This window comes from Hibiscus syriacus, unplaced genomic scaffold (assembly GCF_006381635.1).
Source record: "Hibiscus syriacus cultivar Baekdansim isolate YM2019G1 unplaced genomic scaffold, ASM638163v2 tig00110677_pilon, whole genome shotgun sequence".
In the NCBI taxonomy this organism is placed as follows: domain Eukaryota; kingdom Viridiplantae; phylum Streptophyta; class Magnoliopsida; order Malvales; family Malvaceae; genus Hibiscus; species Hibiscus syriacus.
In genome coordinates, this window is record NW_024062821.1 from 197,875 (window position 1) to 224,458 (window position 26,584).

General features: G+C 34.4%; 1 protein-coding gene across 1 annotated transcript; it reads left to right on the top strand.

Moving 5' to 3' along the window:
- Nucleotides 1-13,745: 13,745 nt before the first annotated feature.
- LOC120138001 (AUGMIN subunit 5-like) lies at nucleotides 13,746-21,333 on the top strand. The gene is made up of 10 exons (XM_039153621.1): nucleotides 13,746-14,437; nucleotides 15,173-15,715; nucleotides 16,421-16,541; nucleotides 16,763-16,936; nucleotides 17,061-17,270; nucleotides 17,943-18,128; nucleotides 19,386-19,545; nucleotides 19,873-20,068; nucleotides 20,611-20,743; nucleotides 21,145-21,333. Exons 1-10 carry the CDS (start codon nucleotides 13,899-13,901, stop codon nucleotides 21,271-21,273), a joined length of 2,391 nt encoding a protein of 796 aa, XP_039009552.1. The 5' UTR covers nucleotides 13,746-13,898; the 3' UTR covers nucleotides 21,274-21,333.
- The last annotated feature ends 5,251 nt before the right edge of the window (nucleotides 21,334-26,584 follow it).

The following is a 26,584-nucleotide window of genomic DNA, read 5'->3' on the forward strand; positions in this document are numbered from 1 at the left end:
CATTATGACATGGTCATTACATTGCTTTGTTATTATTATTACATTGCCTCACTAAGTCGATGACTTAGCGTGTGAGTGTTTCACACGTAGGATCCGAGAAAGTAGACGAGATAGGTTAAGCAGCTTGACAACATTACTCCTGCAACCACCAGATCAAAAGCAACTTAATCAGTAGGTCATTTTGTTATGTAAATGGCAGTTGGCATGTAATTAAAGGGTTAAGTTGTGTATGCTCTGAATATTTTGGTAAACTTATGTTACAATATGTATATTATCGTATTTTCTTAATATAAATTCAAATATTTTGCTATTATTGGTTAAGAGTCGTGTTTTAAAAGTTAATGTAATATCTCTGACTCCTATCCGGGTCGGGTACGGGTTGGGGGGTTACATTTAATGGTATCAGAGCTATGGTTTAGCCGATTCTAGGCATGAACCAGAGTCTATAGAGTCTTTAAATGGAATACATGCCAACAAATAGTGAGAACTTCTGATCTGGTATAGTATGAGTATGTTGTTTTGCTAATAGAACAATGTGTTTATTCTTATTAGATGTCCGGACATAATAGCTCCCGAAGTGAAGCGGGAGAAGATAGGCATGCTGAAAGCAGTAATTCACCTGCCCTGGCCAGGCAAGGTGAAGAACAGGCATCTCAAGGAGTGCCTGTGCAAGATCAAGATACGTTCTTCAGAACGTTAGACGCTATTCTGACGCGTCTTCAACCTTCTGCTCCAATAACTCAAAGAATAAATGTAGCAAAAGAGTTGAGAGGTTTAGGAGCTCCCGAATTTAAGGGAGAAGCTGAGGAAGGTCCAGTGTCAGCGGATCTTTGGTTGAATGAATTGAAAATCATGTTAGATGGTCTCCACTGTTCCGAAGTGGAGAAATTAGATGGAGCTGTATCTTTATTGAGGGGTCAGGCGAGGATATGGTGGACGAACGTCACCATGAGGATGTCAACCGACCAGTTGACTTGGTCTTTGTTTTTAGAAGAATTTAAAAACAAATATATTGGAGATCAGTTTATCCGACAAATGAAGCAGGAGTTTATGAATTTGAAGCAGATGAGCCGCTCTGTATATGAGTACGAATGTGAGTTTAATAAGTTGAGCAGGTTTGCAGCTGAGCTTGTGCCTACTGAAAAAGATGCTTGCGAATGGTTCGTGGAGGGCTTGCGCCCTAGACTTAAAGAAATGTTGATAGTATTAAACTTGTCCTCGTTCTAGGAGGTGATCAATCGTGCAAAAGCTCTTGAAAGGGCTCAGAATGAAAGATTTGGGGACTCAAGAGTTCAGACATCAAAGAGGACGACTACTTCCTCTAGCTCAGTACCAACAAAAAGGGGAAGAGACTCGGGATTTCGATCACAAGCTAGATCAGAATCAGTTGCATCGTCTGCTAGGGGAGCAAGTCAGGCAAGACCTAGACAGACGCAGTCAGTGGAATCTGGTGCTGGGAGATCTACTCCGAGTCAAGGGAGACAGTGTCAGCACTGTGGGAAAAACCATTATGGGGCTTGTCGTATGGCTGCTGGGACTTGTTTTCGATGCGGAGATGCCGGACATTTTATCCGGGATTGTCCATTGATTGTTGGTGAGCCTACACCATCTGGAAGAGTTGGTTCTTCCTCACAAAGAGGACGAGGAAGAGGCAGAGGAAGGAACCCGTCTGAATTCTCTGCTCAACCTGAAGTTCGATCCACTGCTCGGGTATACAATCTAAAGACAAGTGAAGACCGTGATGACCCTGATATTATAGCAGGTACTTTTCAGTTATATGATAAATTAGTATTGGTGTTGATTGATCCGGGTTCTAATTATTCTTATATTACAAGTAAGTTAGTAAATGAGTTGAGGATTCCTATAGAAGCTACGAATAATGTGATGATAGTAACTAATCCGTTAGGACATAGTACTCAGGTGGACAAAGTCTGTAAGGGGTGCCCCATAAGGGTTCAGGGAATTGAATTCCCTGCTAATCTGATGGAATTACCCTTTGACGAGTTTGAAGTGATTCTGGGAATGGATTGGTTGTTTCATTATTATGGGAATGTCGACTGTAGATTGAAAAATGTAACCCTGAAGAGTCCAGAAGGAATAGAAGTTAATGTGATCAGTGAAATGTGTAATCCTTTAGCAAATGTAATATCAGTGATGTCTGCCAAGAAATTATTGCTACAAGGATGTCAGGGTTTTCTTGCAAATGTGATTGATTCAAGAGCTCAAGAGAAAAGGTTAGAGGAGATTCCAATAGTTCGAGAGTTCCCTGATGTTTTTCCTGCTGAACTGCCAGGATTACCTCCGGATAGAGAGGTAGAATTTCAAATTGAAGTAGTGCCAGGAACCGCTCCAATTGCAATGGCACCTTATCGGATGGCTCCGAAAGAATTGCAAGAGTTAAAGAATCAATTGCGAGATTTGTTAGAAAAAGGATTTATTCGACCAAGTGTATCACCTTGGGGAGCTCCGGTGTTATTTGTTAAGAAGAAGGATGGATCAATGCGTCTCTGTATTGATTATCGACAGCTTAATAAGGTGACCATCAAGAACAAGTATCCCCTTCCGCGCATTGATGACTTGTTTGATCAACTAAAAGGAGCTTCGGTATTTTCGAAGATCGATATACGTTCGGGTTATCATCAATTGAAGATCCAAGAGAAAGATATTCCGAAGACGGCTTTCAGAACGAGATATGGTCATTATGAATTCATCGTAATGCCATTCGGAGTAACGAATGCACCTGCTGCTTTCATGGATCTCATGAACAGGATTTTTCAGCCCTATCTGGACCAGTTTGTTGTTGTCTTTATTGATGACATACTGGTTTACTCGAAGTCCATTGAAGAGCACAGCACACATTTGAGGCTAGTTTTATAAATTCTCAGAGATAAAAAGTTGTATGCCAAATTGTCCAAATGTGAGTTCTGGTTAAAGGAAGTAATCTTCTTAGGGCATGTGATCTCGGCAGTTGGGATTAGAGTAGACCCTCAGAAGGTTAAAGATATAATGGATTGGGAAGTTCCTAAGAATGTGTCTGAAGTTCGGAGTTTTCTTGGACTTGCCGGTTACTATCGAAGATTCGTTAAGAATTTTTCGATGATGGTGTTGCCTCTAACAAAGTTAATGAGAAAGAACGTACCATTTGTTTGGACCTCTGAATGTCAAGAAAGTTTCGAAACTTTAAAGAGAATTCTGACGGAAACTCCGATATTGGTTCAACCGGAATCTGGCAAGAATTTTGTAGTATACAGTGACGCATCCCATAACGGGTTGGGGTGTGTATTAATGCAAGAAGGAAAGGTGGTAGCGTATGCATCGAGACAGTTGAAACCACACGAAAGGAATTACCCCACTCACGATTTAGAAATGGCTGCTGTAGTATTCGCTCTCAGGATTTGGCGTCATTATCTTTATGGGGAGCGTTGTTACTTATATACGGATCATAAGAGCCTGAAGTATCTGATGACTCAAAAAGAATTGAATTTGAGGCAACGTAGATGGGTAGAGTTCTTAAAGGATTATGATGTGATAATTGACTATCATCCCAGAAAGGCTAATGTGGTAGCAGATGCTCTGAGTAGAAAGACGTTTGCAGCTTTACGAGCTATGGATGCAAGATTATCTTTAACGGGAGACGGTGGTCTTTGTGCAGAATTAACCCTTAAACCAGCATGGTTGGAACGAATAGGATAATTGCAAGGTAAAGATGAAGTGTGTTTGAAAAGAATTGAACAAGTAAAGAACAAAGAGATTAAAAACTTTGAGATTAAGTCAGATGAAAATCTATATTGTAAAGGAAGAATTGTAATACCCGACAATGACGACTTGAAGAAAGAAATTTTATCAGAGGCTCATTGCAGTCCGTTAACGATGCACCCGGGTGGAACCAAGATGTATATGGATTTGAAGAATCGATTTTGGTGGTCAGGGATGAAACGAAGCATCACCGAATTTGTGTCTAAGTGTTTGATATGTCAACAAGTCAAAGCCGAGCATCAAGTTCCATCAGGATTATTGCAACCGCTTTTCATTCCTCAATGGAAATGGGAAAATATTATGATGGATTTTGTTTCGGGGTTACCCTTGACTCCGAACAAAAGAGAATCAATCTGGGTAATTGTTGATCGATTAACTAAGTCAGCGCATTTTCTTCCGGTTAGAACAAATTTCTCTATGGAAACGTATGCATAGCTGTATATTAGAGAAGTTATTAGATTGCATGGAGTACCTGTTTCCATAGTCTCTGATCGAGACCCTCGATTCACTTCTAGATTCTAGAAATCTTTGCATGGAGCGTTGGGGACTCGTTTAAACTTTAGTACGGCTTTTCATCCTCAGACTGATGGGCAATCAGAGAGAACTATTCAGATATTGGAAGATATGTTGAGAGCATGCGTAATGGAATTTAAAGGATCATGGGAAAAGTATTTACCGCTGGCAGAGTTCGCTTACAACAATAGTTATCAGTCTAGTATAAAGATGGCCCCATATGAAGCATTAAATGGAAGAAAATGTTGTACTCCATTAAATTGGTATGAACTCAAAGACCGAAGTGTTCTTGGTCCGGATTTAATTCAAGATGTAGAACAGAAAGTTCGAGAAATTCAGCATAACCTCAAAGTGGCCTCTGATCGGCAAAAGTCCTATTCTGATCTTAAAAGGAAAGAAATTGAATTTCAAGTTGGAGATAAAGTGTTTTTAAAAGTGTCCCCATGGAAGAAGGTGTTGAGATTTGGTCGAAAAGGAAAATTGAGTCCTCGGTTTATTGGACCATATGAGATTGTGAAGAGAGTAGGACCTGTAGCATATCAGCTAACTTTACACCTGAGATGGAAAAGATACATGATGTCTTTCACGTTTAAATGCTTCGAAGATATAGATCTGATCACTCTCATATCGTGACACCAGAAGAGATTGAGGTTCGACCTGACTTGACTTATGAGGAAGAACCGATTCAAATTTTAGCTCATGAGGTTAAGCAATTGAGGAATAAGACTATTCCATTGGTTAAAGTTTTATGGAAGAATCACAAAGTAGAGGAAGCAACATGGGAGCGTGAGGAGGATATGAGGAATCAGTATCCCCATCTCTTTTCTTATTGAAAATTCGAGGACGAATTTTCTTAAGGGAGGGAGATTTGTAATATCCTCCATGCCGGGTTAGTGATTAATTTGCAAAGTTTCAACATTTGGTGATTAAAGTAGAATAATTATATAGTTTAAAAATAATGGTTAGTAAATATGAAATGAATGTAAGGACCAAATGGTCATTTGTAAGGAAAAATTATAATTAAAAAAAATGTTATGGGGTTATATTATAACCCACGTGGGGCATTAGTATTCCAGAATCCTCTCATTTCTTCTTCCTTCTTCCTTATCTTCTTCTCTTCCTTCTCCAAACGTGAAGCTTGCAAGTAAAGGTAAGAATCTGAACCTTGGTAGTTTCTTTGATGTTTGGCTTGGAAATTGAAGTTTGGATGTTATATAAGCTAAAGGAAAGCTTATATGACATTAAGACAACAAGATAAATGTTTTAGAGATAAATTTGGAAAATGAGTTTTTAGATGAAATTTTGTTATGGATGAGTTTTTGAAGTTTGAATAATATTTTTGACTTGTCAATAAGCTAACTAAGAAGTACGAGGTGTTAGAATTCAAATTAGAACATGTTGGAATTTGGGTTAGATTCTTAAATTCTATATGGAGAATTAGATTTCTAAGTTTTAGAAATATTTAATGGATAATAATTAGCTTAAGTAAGAGTATGCAAGTTAGGAAATAAGAAAGAGGATGATATATGAAGTATTAAGCTGAAAAGAGTGGATTTTCGGGCATAAAAGAGGATTCTGGGCAGAGTGCATCGATGCATATTCATAGTGCATCGATGCATAAAGTTTAAAACCCAGAAATTATTTGAAGGTGTATCGATGCATTGGTAATGCATCGATGCACTCTTTTAAAATAGAAACATCGAATGCAATTAGTGCATCGATGCATAAGTCATGCATCGATGTATCCCAGTAATAATACAACATCGAATGCATTTTATGCACCGATGCATCAGTAGTGCATCGATGCATACCTTCATTAAAGGATGAAATTGGCTTTTCTATGAGTCTAAGGAATGATAGTTTAGAATATATTAATTAGTATACTGATAAGTATCATTGAATTATTATGTAGATACTGAGCCTACACGAGTTCGGGAACAATCTACAAGTAGGATCGATCGAGGAAAAGGCAAAGAAATATAGGTGAGTGCATATGCATAGCATAATTATAGAAATATACTCAATTCTAGACTTGTGATAAGTCTAGATTTTATATCTTGGTACATGAGCATATTCTGTATTATGAGACATGGCATGAGTTCATATAAAATGCATTATATGACATGACTATGTGGGAAAAGTTATGAGCTATGTGAAAAGGTAAGAATTTACATGTCTACGCGATATAGACTACGTGAAATGTAAAAACCCATGTTACGTAGATGAGAACTATAGGTATAGTTGGCATGCCAAGGGTAGAGGGTCTACGCGGTCCTTCGGGAGATATGTATATTCTTTGGAACATGTGTGAAGTCTTGGAAAGACACATACTTGATCCCTAGTATATGTATATGATTCTTAAGGAATTCTATGTGGTCCTTATGGACATCATTATATGGCACTACGGTGCAATTCTACGCGGTCCTTCGGGATATATATATATTCTGTGGAACATGTGTGAAGTCTTGGAAATACACATACTTGATCCCTAGTATATGTATATGATTCTTAAGGAATTCTATGTGGTCCTTATGGACATCATTATATGGCACTACGGTGCAATTCTACGCGGCACTTCGGTGCATTTATATGAGCTGTGGTGACAGCATAGTGCACAACCTCACATTACTCAGATACCTTAGGTTCTCAGTATGATATCATGGGCCAATAAACTTATTCATACAAATTCATGAATGCTAAAGTAATATGCTTACAGGTATGGATATTGATGATGTAGACTACATTGATTAAGTACATGTTTGCATCTCATTTCATATCATTATGACATGGTCATTACATTGCTTTGTTATTATTATTACATTGCCTCACTAAGTCGATGACTTAGCGTGTGAGTGTTTCACACGTAGGATCCGAGAAAGTAGACGAGACAGGTTAAGCAGCTTGACAACATTACTCCTGCAACCACCAGATCAGAAGCAACTTAATCAGTAGGTCATTTTGTTATGTAAATGGCAGTTGGCATGTAATTAAAGGGTTAAGTTGTGTATGCTCTGAATATTTTGGTAAACTTATGTTACAATATGTATATTATCGTATTTTCTTAATATAAATTCAAATATTTTGCTATTATTGGTTAAGAGTCGTGTTTTAAAAGTTAATGTAATATCTCTGACTCCTATCCGGGTCGGGTACGGGTTGGGGGGTTACACACTCTTTTCCTCATTCTACTGTTCATTGAGATACTTTTGTATTTCAAATAATATGAAGGTTTTTTAATGAGGTCTCACTTTCTATAAAAAAATGTTAAGTGCTACAAACTTCAGAAGGCAGAGGAGAAAAAACCCACCCCAATATTCTTGACAAACTATTACGGCAACAATCATCATTTTTCTTTTTTATGTGGAATAAAAGTAAAACCCATTCAATGTAATCCTGAGGTGATAAAATTTTCTAAATTCAGGTTCAAGCAAGTGCAAACACAAGATGAAAAAGTGAAACAACATGTCTGAAAATTGACTGAACAACCAACCATGTTCACAAAAGCACAGAAAATATACAAGTGCGTAAGAGTCCAAAATGGTATTGATGCATGCCAAGAAATTGCCATCATTGCAGCATCAAAGAAGATTGGCTATGATCTCTAGTAACAATATTTCACAGCATAATATAGTGGCTAGAACATCATCATTGTCAAGAAATATATCTTCCAGACATGTTGGGCAGACATCTTCCTATTCTACTGGTGAATATATGTGCCTGATTACAACTGAAGTTTTTGTTGATGTGATTTGTGAGAATTTAGAATGCTGCTCAATGGAGCCTTGTTCACAAGCATTCCATATCCCCCTTACTCAAAGAATCATAACCTACATCATCTTCACATCTTAAAGGCTCTGATTCTTCTTGTAATTACTTGAACCCTTATCACGTCTTGAAACAAGACCATCACGTTGTAAGCGAAAACATATGGTATCAACATCACAAGGTAAGGGCCTTAGGGTAGAACCATAGTATCAAATTGTGGTTACAGATGCGGTTGCGGTGTCGCAGTTGCGGATGATGCGGACGTTACGTAACGTGTTGTGGCTTTCACGAGCGTGATCTCTTCCTCAAAAATCACAACACGTCTAGAATATTATATTTATACATTTTACAATTATCTTTTAATATACTAATATTAATATACTCTTTTAATATTTTATTTTGAAAATAAAAATTTAATTTCATAGATAAAAATTTATTAAAAAGAAATATAAACTATAAAAATTCTATCATATTGGATAATTGGTAATAACAATTATAATGTTAATGAATAACATATAAACAATATCACTAAAATATATCAAATTTTGTATATTGTAACATACAAATGTTCATTTTACATAACTTAGAAAGAAAAAAAATACATAACTACAAATATAAAAATTTTATATCTTACCGTTCACCACCAAAATGAATGGTGTGGCGGAGGCGTGGCGGATCTAAAGCATTTGAATCTTCGTCATTGTTTTGGTTTTGATTCATTCCTATTCCGTATGAAGAAGACGTCACATTATGTGCATCATAAGATGCATCATTGGTAGGAAACATGTTGTATGATAAATGATGACCAAAAAATCCATAACTTGGATTTTGTTCAAAATAAGGTGGATAACATGAATTTGGCTGGTAAGAATGAGAATCATGAGATGATTCTCTAATTTCATTATCATTTGTAGTTGAACTATATGATGATGATCATTCAAATGGATCATAAAAGTGTTCTCACATCCTCCTATAAGTTCTATCATCATCATCTCTTTTATTTTGCGATACATTTGTTATATACAAACCTGAATTTTCATCGTAAGGATATCAGGACGTACCTTGATCTCCATGAAAAATAGTAGAATCAATGTGTCTATATTCTGGTTGGTACGTACATTCATTATCACCACCATGATCATCACAACCACCATCATCGTCGTCGCCGTCATCATCATCATCATAACTTGACATCAATAGTTGAACATTTTCCTCATTAAATGGAGTTGGTGAACTGTTCATATCTTCATTTTGAATTTTTTTCATTAGTTTCATTAAGTAACTCCTCAGGCAACCCTGAGAAATTTTGTTCACTATTAAGTGTAGCATTCTCTCTTTCTTCAATCCATGCATTTAGTATGTCATATTCTTCAAAAATATTTTTCATGATTAATCAGATTAAAACCCATTTTTAATTATTGTGCACTTTTTCTTTGCATGTGTCTCAGCTTCAACCTCATATTATACCGGACATAAACCAAAATTTGAAGCTTTTTATGCTCTATTTATCTTCTTTGTATGGATCAAACTAAAAGTACTCCAATTACACTCACAATTTGAAAATGAAGTTGTTTGACTCAAAACTTTGACAGCGGTGCGTTGAAGTTGCGGTGCACAATTTCCATAATTAATCCACCATTCAGCTACAAAAAACATAAATATTAATATATAATTCATAAAGTATTTATACAAATATATTTATTATCTACAAAACTATAGAGTATAAATTCTTTTTGTTTAATAGGGTTAGTCTTCAAAATTGCAGCTTCAGCTAATGGTGTTCCAAAAGAATCCATTTTATCTCGATATAGCAACAACTAAAAAAATAAATGAATTAGTAGTTTAAACATGATAGTTTATGATTTTTTTTAAAACAAATGAAGTATATAAAATACATATCTGGTTCATTGCAAGAATTTGATCATTCAAGTTGGGTTATATCATCTATATAACATTTCTAACTCTATTCATAGTTTCACGAATCACTTCACTTATGGAATTGCCTTTGTATAGAAATTGTGAATTTAGAAAATATCCTACATAAAAAAAATAGCATAATCAATATCTAAACAAGATATCACAATTTAAATTTAAAAGTTTTATAACGTACCAACAGAATGTAAATCATTATGAAGTTGTTTGCTCTATCGTCTATCAATTATTTCCCAATATAATAATAAATAAACATATAATTATTATACTTAGGGGCTGTTTGTTTGGCTCTGAATAGAACCATTCAGCACTGAATGTTGAACCGTTCAGCATTCAGACTGTTTGTTTCTCACCTTTGAATGATTAAGCAAAACAGTGCTGAATGATTCAACACAGAAGTACATTCTGAATGATTCAGAGCCATTATCAAACATCATGCCACATTCAGAGCTAATTCATACAAAACCTCTGAATCATTCAACACTTAATCATTCTGAAGTAAACAAGCAACCCCTTAATGTTAATATAAAAATTTAATTTAAAATTAATCACGTCAATTCTACATATGAGAAAATTTTAATTTTAATTTAATTAATTTATTTTTAAAATAACGATAATAAATAATTTAATTAATTTAAATTTAAGTAATTAATTTTAAACATAACTATTACGATATTATTAATGATATATATTTATAATCCAATTTTAAGAATTAAATTAGAACAATTCATCTATATAATTTTATATTTCAAATAATTTAAAGTTTGTTGCGGCGTTGTAATGCAATTTATAGCGTGATGCAGTGTTACGCAATAGTTTTTTACCATAACAATCGTGATACGATTTCCTTATCGTGTTACACCGATATTACGTCGCGATAACCTTAAAAAACATTACAATGTGGGAGTTATGCTGTGTTACGGCCATAATTTAGTATTATGAGTAGAACAGTACATGTCAGAAAGTGAGTTGTCTAGTGATGCAGAAGGGTTCATAGATGCCGTTCCCTGAATGGATGAAGGGACGGAGTGCAGCTCTCCTCGTCGCAATAATGTGGTACACTATAATTACAGGGACCATATGTGAGCCAATTTTGTGAATAGCTGAACCAGCAAAACAATCTTCATAGCAAGTTCACAATGGCACTACTAAGAAGCCAAAGAGCTTTCCTTTTGAAGTAAAGGAAAAACTATTTCAAAGAATTACATGTCTTCTTTTTTTGGTTATTGGGAAAGTAAGTCATCTTTCAAGGCTTTGATCGTAATGAGCAAAAGGGTTCTTTTCTTTAATATTAAGAAGTAGAAATTGGAAATATCAACAGAGTCAAGATCAATTTGGGAATTAAATGTTGAACGTGAAAAATATTTCTCTCTTTAAATCGGCATAATAAGAAACATATGACTAGATGATTCAAATATTTAAGTTTTCACCAAATCAACACCAAAAAATTCCATCAAAAACCTGAAGATCAACCCAGAAACAAGCTTGGATCAATCAAGTAAAGAGAGAAAAAAGAAAAAAGAAATCAACATTAAAGCACGCAATTTGGTCCAAAACATGCATGGGCTGGAAAAAAATTGAAAAATTCCCAATTTAGATTACCCCAAGAGGACACGATTAAACATCTAATACTGACTGACATAAAATAAGTTACCTGGTTGAAAATTCAGCTGAGTGATAAAGAGAAGAATTTTATTTCATTATACACACACATATATATATAAACTTGTTTATTTTGAACTGGGTAAAGAGAAGAACAGTGAACCTAGGAGAGGTCCGGAAATCTGGAAAAATAACAAAAATGAGCAAGTGACAGAGAGAGCTAAACAAATGTGAGTAAGCTGAAACTAAATTAATAATTTTTTAGTGCTAATATTCCAATTAAATATCTATTTTTTCAACAGTAGCTTAATATTATTTACCTCTTGCGTATCTTTTTCGTATAATACAAATGGATATGGTATATCCGAAATTCCAACTTTAGGATATTTATGTTAATACTTGAAAAATATAAAGTTTATACATAATTATTCATTTAATAATTTAATTCATTTTTAATAAAAAAAATAATTCATTTAAAGCTTTAATGCGTTTTTTATGATTAATCAAATACGATTACAAATAATAATATTTATTCTAAAGATTCTTAATTTTGTAATAATAAATATTTAAATATCTTACAATTGGTCGTGCTCGAATTCAGAATTTTTAAAGATAATAATAATTTTTTAACCACTGAAATAACACCCTTTCATACACTTTATATCAATTATTTTGTTGCCGTTAAAATACTGAAAATTTTATTAACTTTTATCATCATATTTAATATTTCAAATAAATATTTAGGATAAACTATATGTTTAGTATTCATTTTAGTATTTAAACTTTCAATTTTTTTAAAAGAGAAAATAATCTCAGTGACCGAAAATGCCTTATAATATACGATTTTAACTAATTTTTTTTGGATTTGCCAAAATAACCAACAAAATCGCAACACGAACTCTAATTTTTCAACTCAATTTCCAAATTCGCAACGCGATTTTGAAAAATGTGCTGCGATAGTTAAAATGTGTTGCGAGAGTTTGAAAAACGTATTATTGCGATAGTAAAAAAGTGTTGCGATAGTGAAAAATCCAAAATAAGTTTACATTTTAACTATTCCAAATTCACGTGGAGTTTGAAACAATAAAGAATGTGTTGCGATAGTGTAAAAGATTCCCAAGCCATTTTATAAGATCTTAGTTTGAAACAATAAAAAAATGTGTTGCGATAGTGTAAAAGATTCCCAAGTGTTTGCAATGCTCAATCCCACAAAGTATTAGAAATACTATTGGGAATGGGTATCTAAGGCTTGGATTTCCCACTTACTTGTTGAGTGGAAGAGAACAAGAGGGACTCTCGCGCACCGCCGCCGCCGCCGTCCCGTCTCGTCTCGGGTCGTTGCGATAGTCAAAATCGCGTTGCGAATCTGGAAACTGATTTGCGATACTAGAGATCGTGTTGCGATTTACATATTCGCATTGTGATTTTCTAAAATCGCATTGCGAATATGGAAACTGATTTGCGATACTGGAGATCGCGTTACGATTTAGAGATCGCATTACAATTTTGTTGGTCATTTTGGCAAATCGAAAAAAAGTTGATCAAAATCGTATATTATAAGGTATTTTCGGTCACTGAGGTTATTTTCTCTTTTTAGAATCATACATAATGTTTTCTTTTTATTTCATTTTAATTCTCAGTGTTTACTTTTTGTTTTGTTTTAGTATCCCGTTATTAACTTCTTGTTTCATTTTAGTACCTAAATTTTTAATGATGTTTATTAAAATGAAACAAAAAAGTAAACTTTAGGTACTAAAATGGAATAAAAGTGATACTTTAGGTATTAAACATGTAGTTTACTCAAATATTTATTCATTATTTTTATAATAATTATATTATGAAAATGAGTATTATATATAAATATATTTTAAATGTGAACAATTAAATAAAAATGATAAAAGCACGAATCGAACATCTTAATGATAAGGGAATTATTGTTATTCCTTAAAGTTTCGAGTTCAAGTTATTTTTAAACCCATACTATCATATACTTATCTTAAATTAATAATAATAAAAAAAAAATTGACAGAAACGCTGCCGTATGCAGCGAGCGGGACTTCCATTTAAAACTTCCTTTTTTTCTTGTTAAATTGTTCTCTAAAATAAACTAGAGTTAGAAAAGTTTCCGAAATTACAATACTGCCATTGTACGAGCTTCATTGACAGTCTCTCTTCCCTTTTGCCGGCCAATTTGGCCTTCTCATTTTCAGATCTATCAAAACACCTTTCCTTTCTTGTATAGCTAAATCTGCTTTTAATTGAAAATCCCTAATGTCAGTTTAGTCAACATTTTTTTTTGGTGGGGAGGATTTTTTGGAATTAAATCCAAAATGCAGAGCTCAAATGTGCAGCCAGAAGTTATACTGGAATGGCTGCAAAAGGAAATGGGTTACCGCCCCTTAAGACCCTACAATTCTTCTTCCAACAAGTCGAATTTACCTTCAATCGATTCGCTCCGCAAGATTTGTCGAGGAAATATGTTACCCCTTTGGCATTTCTTGTTAACCCGCGTTAAATCCGAGAAAACCGTCCAAAATATCCGGAAGAACATCACCGTGCACGGAGAAGGGGGGAATAGTGAGAGTGCTGGAAATTTGGGGAAAGAGGAGGGGAAGAGTAAAGGAGGAGGAGGAGGAGGGAGGAGGAAAGAGAAGGCCGCTGCTGCGGGCGGTAGTGATGGAGGGGAGGGTTCAGGTGCGGCGGAAATTAGGGAAGCAGCGATAAGGGAACGGGAAGCCGCTGCCAAGGAAGTGGAGAGGTTGAGGCGTATCGTGAGGAGACAAAGGAAAGATTTGAAGGCTAGGATGTTAGAGGTTTCTAGAGAGGAGGCTGAAAGGAAAAGGATGCTTGACGAAAGGGCCAATTACAGGTTTTTTTTTCTCTCCTTAATTTTAATGATTATTTTTTTCACTTTGTTTTATAATTGAAAAATGCCAGCCTTAGCGTTGTCCTTATTAATTTTAACTGCTCACCAGTTAAGAGTCGATTCAATTCGAATTTGTCTAATAGATATATTTCACTACATCAAGTTTCATTAATATTTAGGATTTTTCTTATAATTTGTGGCATTTTAACGTCATTATGGAGGCAGAAGATGAAACTAAGCCTTTAATGCTAACTAGATTCATTGTGTTTCTAGAGTTATGGACCATCTTGTTTGTTTATCGTGTATTATTTTGTTTGGATTTTTGAAGTCAACTATCTCTTTTATTTTCTTTTTCCCTGTTCTTCCAAGGAACTTTGCTGCTTGGATTTGACCTTTAGCTCTCCCATCAAGATGATCACATTGTTTATCTTTTTTTATCTTATGGATATGCTGTTTATTATGGACTTGGGTGACCATAGGCTCTATTGTCAAGCTGCGTATGAGCTATTAGTTTACAAAAAATCAATGATTAATAGTAGGTTTATGTATTTTAATGAATTAATGACTGGGTGTGCATTTTGTTAATCCAAGCATCGATTCTAGACATTATTTTTGGTTATGTTAAAACTAAGAATGACCTTAGCTTGCTTGAAAGCTGAAGTTACTAGGTGTATTTCGTTTTTTTCATCAAATCTCTTTTTCATATCTTGTGTTTTTACATTCCTTATTGTACTGTAGGCACAAACAAGTGATGTTGGAAGCTTATGATCAACAATGCGATGAGGCTGCAAAAATATTTGCGGAGTACCACAAACGTCTTCATCAATATGTAAATCAAGCGAGGAATGCTCAAAGGTCAAGGGTTGATTCTTCTATTGAAATAGTCAGCAACTACAGTGGAAACAGTGAGAAGGAAGCTGTATATTCAACTGTTAAAGGAACTAAAGCAGCAGATGATGTCATTCTTATTGAAACAACTCGGGAAAGAAATATTCGCAAAGCATGTGACTCTCTTGCAGAACGCATGATTGAAAAAGTGCGAAATTCTTTTCCAGCTTATGAAGGAAATGGGATCCATCTGAGTCCTCAATCAGAAGCTACCAAATTAGGCTTTGATTTCGATAGGGAGATACCTGATGACACTAGAACTGTTATTGTAAATTGTCTAAAAAATCCTCCTCAATTACTTCAGTCGATTACCACACACACTTCAAGGCTTTCAATCCTGATTTCTAGAGAAACAGAGAAAGTTGACGTTAGAGCTGATGCTGAAACCTTAAGGTAGGCTTTTACTTTATTTTTATTCTTGTTGGTGGTTATAGGATTTCATATAAGCTTCGTTGGTTTTCCTTCTACTTATCAAGTATTGTCTAAGCTGCATGGTCACAAATAATTAACTGTTTTTGTCTGTGTACTGTTGTTTAGAATCTTACATCCGCAATTTGCTTCTTAGCAACTATTTTCTTTCTTTATTGTTGCACAGAAAATACTTCAATTTGTTTAGTTATTCCTTTTATTTGATCCTACCGAATAAAACAAAGAAAATTATGCAGTAAATAAAGCAAAAAATATCATAATGCTGCTACTAGGTTAACTTTTATTGGTAAATTGTTATAGCTGTCTCATTTTTAGTGAGTGACATGCTTGAGTTTTGTTTTGGTCGCAAACTATATCCTCTCTATGTAAAAGCTTCTATTACTTTGAGTGTTTTTAGCTTCGAGTTTCTTTATGGTTAGGCATTTGAGAATGTCATTGCATTGTGTCCGGAATGTGTTGTTGAAAGTTATTGGCATTCAGACTCCTATCCTAGTGTCTTTTTTTTCCCTATAAATTTTTATTTTTTAATTTATGAGAGGCCAAAATTATTATTTTTTGGTTATATCCATATTAAAACAATTTTTTTGTTCATGCAAATATCATTAGTTAAACTTTTTGGTTGCTTGTTTGGTTTGAATGCACTTGAATAAAAAGTTATATTTTTCTCAGGTACAAATATGAGAACAACAGAGTTATGGATGTTTCCTATTCTGATGCGAGCTCACCCGTAAACTATCAACTATATGGTAATGGGAAGATAGGAATGGATGATCAACTTCTTGAAAGACAGGTCTCGTTTCCTTTGTAGAGTTCAACTTATGCAAATTTACTCCTTTACTTGTATCTGATAATGCTTTTGTTAAGAGGATTATGAAACTAGTGGCATTATCGTTTAAGATGAATGAATGCTGGTTGGCTGGGCTTAACATTGTTAGCCCCACTGTTTTCTTATGTTGATTATATAAAGTCATCCTTTTGTAGTTTGATTTATAAATACATATTAGTTTGCAGAAAGCACATGTTCAACAATTTTTAGCTACCGAAGATGCTCTCAACAAAGCTGCAGAAGCCAGGGACTTGTGTCAAAAGCTTATAAAACGTCTACAAGGAGGCAGTGATTTAGTTCCTTCTCGTTCTCTTGTTGGAGCTGCAACACAGAATGTTGGCAGTCTTAGACAATTTGAGGTGATTCTTATGGTTATGAGTTACTAGATTTTCCAAGAAAACATGTGATCAGATGTTTTTTATTGACACCTTTTCATCTTGATGTTTATTTACTCATGCTACATTGTATGGTTAATTTCCTCAGTTGGAGGTTTGGGCCAAGGAGAGAGAGGCTGCTGGGTTAAAGGCAAGCCTAAATACATTAATGTCCGAAATACAGCGGTTGAATAAATTGTGTGCAGAGAGGAAAGAAGCTGAAAATTCATTAAAAAAGAAGTGGAAGAAGATTGAAGAGTTTGACTCTCGTAGATCTGAACTTGAAACCATATATACTGCTCTTCTGAAGGCTAGTATGGTAAGGTATTCTGTCCATTTTCATTGTAAAACACAACAGTAGGAACATGTTGGCAGTGCAACTATGATGCTGTCAGATGCCAATTATTACATTTTAGCAACTTACGCTTTGCGTTGTGGTTGAATTTTGTCAATTATAGGTTAATAATGTTCTTTCTTTCCTCTATCCATGTTATCTTTGGATTACTTATCTTATTTGTAAGAAAAGATATAGATATACATGTTCTATTTAACTATCTTGTAAATAGAAAGATCTTTTCTTCTTTTGTCCAACAAAAATTCTCTATACATATATCTTGTTTCATTTTCTTTTATTCCAAAATAATAGAGAATATATCTTATTGTTGCCATCTGTATCCATCTTCTCAAGAAGAGACAAAGGGTTCAAAAGTGGAGGGCTTAGATGTTACACTAGATACTTCCGCTGATAAATGCTGTAGTAGTGTTGTAATTATCATGTATAGCTCCGATTAGATGGTATAGTTAGTATTAACAGTATAAACAAATATCATTTACGTTTTATAACAATGGATTTAAATAGTGGACTTATTTTGTTTGTTTTCTTGTTATGGATGCTTTGTCACGTTAAAGAGTCCAGTCTTGATTTTTAGCACACATTATGTTCCAACTTAAATATCTAACGGGATTCATTCTGATTTTGTTTGTTTTAAAGGATGCAGCTGCTTTCTGGAACCAACAGCCATTGGCTGCTAGGGAGTATGCTTCCAGCACCATTATTCCAGTTTGCAGTGTTGTTGCAGACATTTCAAATCGTGCAAAAGAGTATATTGTTAAAGAAGTTTCTGCATTTTATCGAAGTCCTGATAATAGCCTCTACATGCTTCCATCAACCCCACAGGTTTGTAGGACAGTGCACTTATGTTCTTTCAGTTATAAATAAAGTAAAAAATAAACTAGTGAGGGATATAGTAAGTAGTCAATTTTTTCCCTGAATCATTTGTCTGTTTATTTTATCTTGGATGTAATATGACATGACGGTTTGGGTTTCCGTTCTTAATACCATAGTCTCAATAGGTGGTTCTGGCACTGATAAAAATATATTATAAGTTATCACCTACCATTACTATTTGACCATATCTTATATTCCTTGATCAATCGCATGTAACTTGACATAAACTAGTGGGTAGTTGTCTCAGTCGATTTTAACTATGTAGATATTCTCATATTTGATCTGTTGGTTCTTGGAACTTTTGAAAGTATGTTTCGTGTTAAGGGGCTCTACCTTAGTAGTTTTTAAACACTGCCATTTTATGCATATATATAAGAAATTTAGTAAGGCAGCTATTCTTACAAATCAAACACACAGCCATGCTGTATTCCTTTGGTACATATAGGTACAAAGTGTTAAGATGTACAATTTTTAGATGGACTGAAACTTGGAGATAGATACATAACTATTTTAGATAGGCCATGACTACAAGATAAATACATGATAAGCACAAAGATAAACATGGAAGTTAGAAAATGATCAAAATGGTTCAATCTAATCAACTGATTTATCTGAATTATTTATCTTTTTCAACAATATATTGCCTAGAACTGAGTTTTTTAAAATAAAATTCTTTGAGCTTATGTAACTCTGACTAAGGTGCTGAGTGTCAGATGCTATGTGCCGATACAAGTATGTTGAATTTGGTCCATTAGTTGGAGTGTCCTGTCTTCATACTCATATCCAAAAATGTGTTGGACACGGGTACTCAAAGAAAAACAAGTGTCAGAATAATATTTCGAGCTTATAGAGGATATCTTTGCAGGCTTTACATTAGATTTTAGAGTTTTCTTTGCTTGCATCATGTAATTATTATTCCTGCATCCCTTAAAATTTTTTGTTTGTTTTTAACTCACATGGAAGGCCTTTATATATATGCATATCCATTCCTTATTTATGTTCCGTGTTTAGCTCTGATGCAAATTTTGTTTAAATGAAATTGAATTCTTTATCTTAATTTTAAGGATAAATTGAAAAAAATTGAAAATACAGCAAGTGAAATAGGAGAGAAAGTTCAGTTATCAAACTTGTAATTTACCCTATTTTTAGTAAATTGCAAATTCCAATTACATGCCTCTATTTTTTGTTTCATTTCTTCAACTTCAGGCTCTTCTAGAGTCCATGGGTTCTAGTGGATCCACAGGACCTGAAGCTGTGGCTGCTGCAGAGAAAAACGCTTCCTTGTTGACTGCAAGGGCTGGTTCCAGGGATCCATCAGCAATTCCATCCATATGTCGTGTTTCAGCTGCTCTTCAATACCCTGCTGGTGAGTTTTGTGCTCCAATGGAGCCGGCTTGATTCATAGCAGCACTGGTTGTGATTTTGAGTTGACTTATGACAGTGCTGGGGGTGTTTGATTGACTGTGGTTGTTGAATAAATTGTTAACTAACATCATTTTTGGCTTCTACCAAAACAAAAAGAATTTATTTGGTTTATTAACAAAAGAGTTCTCTTTTCAAATCACCTTCTAATACTCAGAAGTTTGATTTCTTTGCTTGGTTGAGGATTTGAATGATCTTAAAGCCAATTTAAATGTCGTTTTTCTTGCTTTCAGTTATAATTGTTTTCTATCTAATGACATTGTACGGTTAGGTTTGGACGGTTCTGATGCTGGTTTGGCATCAGTGTTGGAGTCTCTAGAGTTCTGTTTGAAGCTTCGTGGTTCTGAGGCTAGTGTCTTGGAGGAATTGGCAAAGGCAATAAATTTGGTCCATATTCGGCAAGATCTTGCTGAAAGTGGTCATGCACTATTGAACCATGCTTACCGTGCTCAACAAGAATATGCAAGGTAATTAATAACTGTTTATCTTCTTGGAAGTTACAATTATATAAAAGTCATCTGTTTATCTTTTCCCCTCTCTTTGTACAAGTAAATAGGGCTTTATCTGAAATTGATTTGGCTTTTCTTTCTTAGGCATCATATGGTTGTTGCTTTTATGGTTGTAATTTGGTTTTCGAAAAAAAGTACACTTGGATACAAAGTCGAAAACTATTTTTAAATAATTAAAAGTGAATAATTATTTTTGTTAAACATGGTGAACTATATGATTTTATTACCAAAATACTCTCGAGTCACGTTACATTTTAGTATTTTTTTTTATTAGTTATTGTTTTGCCTTATGTTGTTTTCTCACTTTATATCACCTTTTAAGAAGCAAAAGACAAATATAAAAATACAAATAGTAAAAGAAACAACCATGATAATGTTTTTGACGATTGACATACATTTTTGGACAGAGTTTATATATGAAGTGATATATTCTTGTATTAGATGTATTATACAATTTACTTATTATTTTTTGTTGTGTGCCTTCTTGCTGCATGATGCAGGACAACAAATTTTTGTCTGAATTTGGCTGCCGAGCAAGATAAGATTGTCACAGAGAAATGGCTACCTGAACTTAGATCTGCAGTTTTGAATGCTCAGAAGTGCTTGGAGGACTGCAAATACGTGAGGGGTTTGGTAAGTAAAAACATTATCATTTTGGCCATATCATTAACATCGCTTGCTATGTGCCTGTGTACTCTACTGTTTTCTTTGGTTTATATGCAACCCATTTGAATATTAATACTGTAAAAATAAAGAACTCAATTGATTTTTTAACAATCCCGAGTGTGTGTTGGAGTTGTGATCGGAGTGAGGTAGTGAGCTGTGATAGACTGGTTATTTGATTGGGGAGTATGTTTCTGGACACACCAATGACCATATTTGTTTTGTTTATTTATTTATTGTGAGAAGAGAAACAAGGGAAAGGGGATTGGGAATTGAACTTGTTTATATCAAAATACGTGTACCTACATACACTCAATTTTCCATAGTGTTGCCTTCATTCTTTAATCTCGGGATTTAACGTTGTCGTACAGCTGGACGAGTGGTGGGAGCAACCGGCATCAACCGTTGTTGATTGGGTTACAGTTGATAGACAAAATGTTGGAGCTTGGCATTCTCATGTAAAGCAACTTCTTGCATTTTATGATAAAGAAGTTTTGTGAAACTTTGATTGTCGGGGAAGGCTCAGTTTCTACACTAAAGCCCTGTAACGTGTATGTAGTAGTATGGTTTGAATTTCGCAGAAGAAAACGCTGTAAAAAACATAATCTACCTGTGTTGTAAAGAGATTTTTGCCAACTTGAGAAACTATCAATCTACTTACAATATAGCTTGCCTTTCAGCAGTGATTCATGATCATAACTAAATTTACTTTTGTTTCGATTCGGACAACGTATACATCTCAATTCCTTACTCGAATTTGCTTTATTATTTAAATATTTAAAATAAATTTTAAGATCAAATTCCAATTTAAATATTATAAAATTTATAAATATTCGATTAGTTGTCCCCTATTTGCAAAAAGAAGGGTGAAATGCAAAAATATTTACATTCTCTCGAATAATTTCACATACTTCTCTTGGCATCGGCACATGATATCTGTGGCTGAACCAATCTAACTATCCAATATTGCTGAATTTATAACATCAAATTCGAAGGAACCAATTCCATAATTGCAACCCTAATTCCCAACCATCAAATCTAAAGGAATTCAAACCTCCATCCCCAAATCATACATTCCTTTTGATAATCTACACTTTACAGTTCACTGGCTTTTTGCATGAATGATATAAAGAAGGTTGATAGGCTGCACTATAAAAATTGATCCAAGTTCATGGTATTAACTCTGGAACAAAAAGAAGAAGAAGAAGAAGAGGTATTTGAAGAGATCTGAAAGATGAAAATCAATTGGTTTTCCTTAATATTGTTCCTAACTTTAACAATCAATAATCTATCAGAGGCTAGACATGGACATAAGCTACATTCTTCTGTTGTTTCTGGATCTGTTCACTGTGATATTTGTTCCCATGAGCAAAAGCCCATCATTTCATTACTGGTCAGCTGTTTTACTACTTGAGATTTTCCGGGACTTGTATATTGATCTGTTTAGTCTGAAACTTTTTGTTTGTGCAGGTTCATCAGTTGCAGTGAAATGTAAAGATGGGGATTCGAGGCCGAGTTTTTGACAAGAAGCGAAAACCGACTAGCATGGAGAAGTCAAAGTTCGTTTGCCATTCTCAGTCACCAAAAAAGTGAAGAAAATCAAGCGATGTTCAGTGAAACTCGTGAGAAGCAGTGAGCAGTGGCCTCATCCGCAACTTCATCATTTCTAAACCTCAAGTCATCAAACCAAGGAACCCGCATTTTCTCAGCTGGGGTTCTCAGCCATTGAAACAACCAAAAACATGCAACAAGAATTCCAAGGAATCAAACACCAAAAGCACCATGGAATTTGGGGAACCAAACTATCCCATATTCCCACCTCCACTCCAAGACCCCACAACAGCACCACAGCCAACTCCATTGCTTCCCAATCTGCCACCTTTACCACTACCCTCAAGTCCCCCCTCTCCTCCCACCCCTTCCGTTGCTCCCTATTCCACCCATTGGAAGGAATTAGACATCTCATACTGTGATATTAATCCATATGAAACGCAGTTTGATTTGTAAAACCAACCAAATATCACTCTTCTACTCCCTGTCGTATCAAATTATTATGTGTAAGTTCACTAGTTGTCATGTTGACCACTCTTTTCCCCTTCCTTTATTTTGCGAGTTGTAATTTAACGTGGTTGATCATTTAATGGAAAATTTTAATCTGATTTATGTAATTTGAGTTTGATATTTCAGAATTTCATGTACATGTTGACCATATTCACCTTAATAATTCAAACACCTATTGTCATAACCATTTTTAGGTGAAACAATTAAATATTATTTTAAAAACGATTATGACTTTATTTTAGAAAAATCGGTGATTTGGAATTAATTTGAAATTAAATTGAAAGGAGTCATCATCGACCTTTGGGTTAGGTAGGTCGAATACCTAAAAACGTCTTTTAAAAATAATTTTAAGAAAAAACATTTTTAGACAAAAACTGGTCTGCGTTTACAAAGATTCTATTAAAACGGGTTCGTGAGTCGGTTACGCATGGGGAAGGATTAGCACCCCACAACGCCCAAAATTGGTACTGTGTCGTTTACTCTTTGTCGTAAATGGCGAAACTTATGAATCGAATATAAAGTTAAAGTGTGATCCATTTATTAAAATTTAATTAATTTACTTCGAATTAATCAATTGGGAAATTCATTAACTCAATCAGAAATCTTGAAATTTACAATCCTCCGTCGGAAAAACTATTTCAAACATTTCTCATTCGTTAAAAGAATATTCTACATTCGATTATGTAAAAAATGTGAATCGAATATGACTAGAAAACGATGTTTACAATCAAAGAAATTGATTAACTAAAAAACGTGAATTGAATATAAATTAAAAAATTTGAAATTTGCATTCACATAAAAATAAAGTGAATTGTCACTTAAAATAACACACATTGCATCATTTGAATAAATTAATTAGAAAATATACTCGACTTGTTACAAGTTCCTATGTCGTTAAAATGTCGTATCGGATCGTACCACTTCGACCAAGTGGTATTTTTCACGCTCATTCTACGCATACGTGTTCTTGAAAATATAATCGAATATTTCATACATAGATAAAAATATAATGAAAATAAATGTAATTGGAAATACAAATAATTACATTAAATGAAATTAAACACATTATTTACGCAATACAAATAATTAACTAATGAGTAAAATACACATCCATACATAAATGACTAAAATACAAATCAGTAAATATTACATACCAAAATAAATATTAAAAAACATTTAAGGGGCTAAAATATAATTAACAAAAATTTAAAATATTGAACAGTAAATAAAAAAAAATTAAAGGACCAAAACAACAAATACAGAAACTGGAGGGACCAAAATAGCAAAAATAAAACCCTAAAGTACTAAAATAACAAAAAAAGAAATTTTAGGACTAAAAAAAAAAGAAATTTAAGGACCAAAATAGCAAATATACATGAAACAGAGCTAAGAAACAAAAATATTAAACAATATAGGTAAAAAAGAAAATAACCCATAAATCATGTCAGGGACCAAAATGAAATGAAAAAAACATAAAGAACTAAACAACAATTAAGCCAAATGTTAAACATGGACTAAAATGAAACATGCATAAAATAATATGGCCAAATTTGAACTCTAATAAAAATGTAATAATAAACCAGATAAGGACTAAAATATAATGAAAGTAAAATAAACAGACACTAATCAATATTTAACCCAAAATATGAGAGTAATGATCAAAATAAAAGTTTCATAAATAAAGAGTACAATGTCTAAACTTTACAAAATATTAACAATAACCAGTCCAGTGACCAATATATAAACTTTACAAAAAATACGGCTTGAAGTACAAAACAAATAAAATACATTAATCCCTAAACAAACTTATAAAACACGGGGACCCTTACAATGTAATTAAACCATAGGCTAACTAGTGACTAAAATAAAATGACTGAAAACATTGTGACTAAAGTAAAACATACACAAACATAACAAAATAAACAAACTAGTGACTGAAACATAATTATTGAAAGATACATGCCTAAAACAGAACATTTTAATGATTAAACAAAATGATTACAAAATATTGGGGACCAAACTTGACATTTACCCCTAAAGCCCAGACCCTTGAAACGGCGTCGTATGGATACATATATACATACCCATTTTAAGGGTTTCTAAAAAACCCTAAATCATTTCTACCTCTCATCTAATTTTAAAAACAAAAGGGGATGAGTTATTCCCCAACACATGTTGTTGTCGATGAACAAAATGATGCCCCGGCCACCGCTTACGGTGGCCACGAGGTGAAATGTCATAAAACCCCATCCCCTCTCTTTCTAAGATCCAATAAACCAATTTTAAAACCCTAAAACCCTAACACCTTCCCCCATTCAAAAACCCAAAGACCCAAAACCTTAAATAGATCCAAAAAGTAAGACCTTTTACCTTCGGTGGTGGGTTTCCTTAATCCAGTAAAGCAGCGACAGTCGACACTTTTAAAAGGTAAAGGTTTTTTCTTTTTTTTTTTTGCTCTCAATTTTTCTTATATTTGAATGGATGTTCTGGTTGTGTTCGAATCCCCTCTGGTTATTTTTCCTTTATGTTCTTTTTCAAACCCAACCGAAAATGCCCCATTTTCTTTGCTGCATGTGCTTTTATCTTGTTTGTTGGGTGAGATGATGATGATATCTAGAATAGGGGTATCAGTCTCATTGATTTTGCAGGATTAAATCCCGTAAAAATCTGGATTTAGGTTATATTTTATTTGGGGTTTTCAATTTTGGGGAGTTGGTGCACTGTAGATGATAACTTAGGGTTGATTTGTTTTCTGTTTTCGTAGGAACCAGTCACTGTTCTATGGATAGACTCTCATCGGCTCCGATGGCGGCGGCGGCGAGGGAAGTAGTCGGCTTGAGCGGCTGGGAAATGCTGCGACGGTGTATCTTTTCCTCAGTTGGGGAGGATGATGATGATTAGGGTAAACCCTAATCTATGTTTGGGTTACTGAACGACTCTGGAATTGGGCATGAACCGGGTCTGGGCTAGGTAATTGGTTGATGGGCTTCGGGTACTGTTGGGCCTACAAAATTAAAAATGTAAATGTAAATTAATAATAATTAATAAAAATGATAATAATAATAAAAAAAAATTAAAATTAAATTAAATTAAATAGAAAAGATCCGGACAAAAACGGGTGTCTACAACTGTCCCTCTTTGCACATTCTTGTGTTAACAAGAATAGGGCAAAGACGATAAGACAACATGTTTTTGTCTGGTTCTCTCCCTTTTATACTTAGAAATTGGATAATTTTGGTTGTTGGGGACGACACTGCTCATACGTGATGAAGAGGTCTGGTCGTCTAAAGGTGACGCGGTTCCTACGTGATGAGGAAATCTAGTCGAAGGATGAGATTGCTCATACGTGATGAAGAGTTCTTGGCCATCTTTAGGAATGATAACACGGTTCCTACGTGATAAGGACGACTGATTATCTATGGTTGACACGGATCCTACGTGATGAGGAGGTCTGGTCAAGGTATGACACGGTTCCTACGTGATGAGGACGACTGATCATTTTTAGGGATAGTGATAACTCGGTTCCTACATGATGAGGACGGTTGGTTATCTAGGGTTGACACGGCTCCTACGCGATGAGGAGATCTGGTTGGGGGATGACACGGCGGCTCATACGTGATGAAGAGTTCTTGGCCATTTTTATGAATAATGATTTCAAAAGGAACCGACTCAAAGATGATGTTTCAAAAGAAACAGACTCAACTCAAAGATGGGTTTTGTCTCAAGTGAGACAAAATTTGTTTTAAGAGA

Excerpts from the sequence above, each read along its gene's own strand:
- LOC120138001 (XM_039153621.1), top strand. The coding sequence starts at position 13,899 with ATGCAGAGCTCAAATGTGCAGCCAGAAGTTATACTGGAATGGCTGCAA. Across the intron at positions 16,937-17,060 it reads GCAGTCTTAGACAATTTGAG|TTGGAGGTTTGGGCCAAGGA; the intron begins GTGATTCTTATG and ends TAATTTCCTCAG. Across the intron at positions 19,546-19,872 it reads TGCTCTTCAATACCCTGCTG|GTTTGGACGGTTCTGATGCT; the intron begins GTGAGTTTTGTG and ends TTGTACGGTTAG.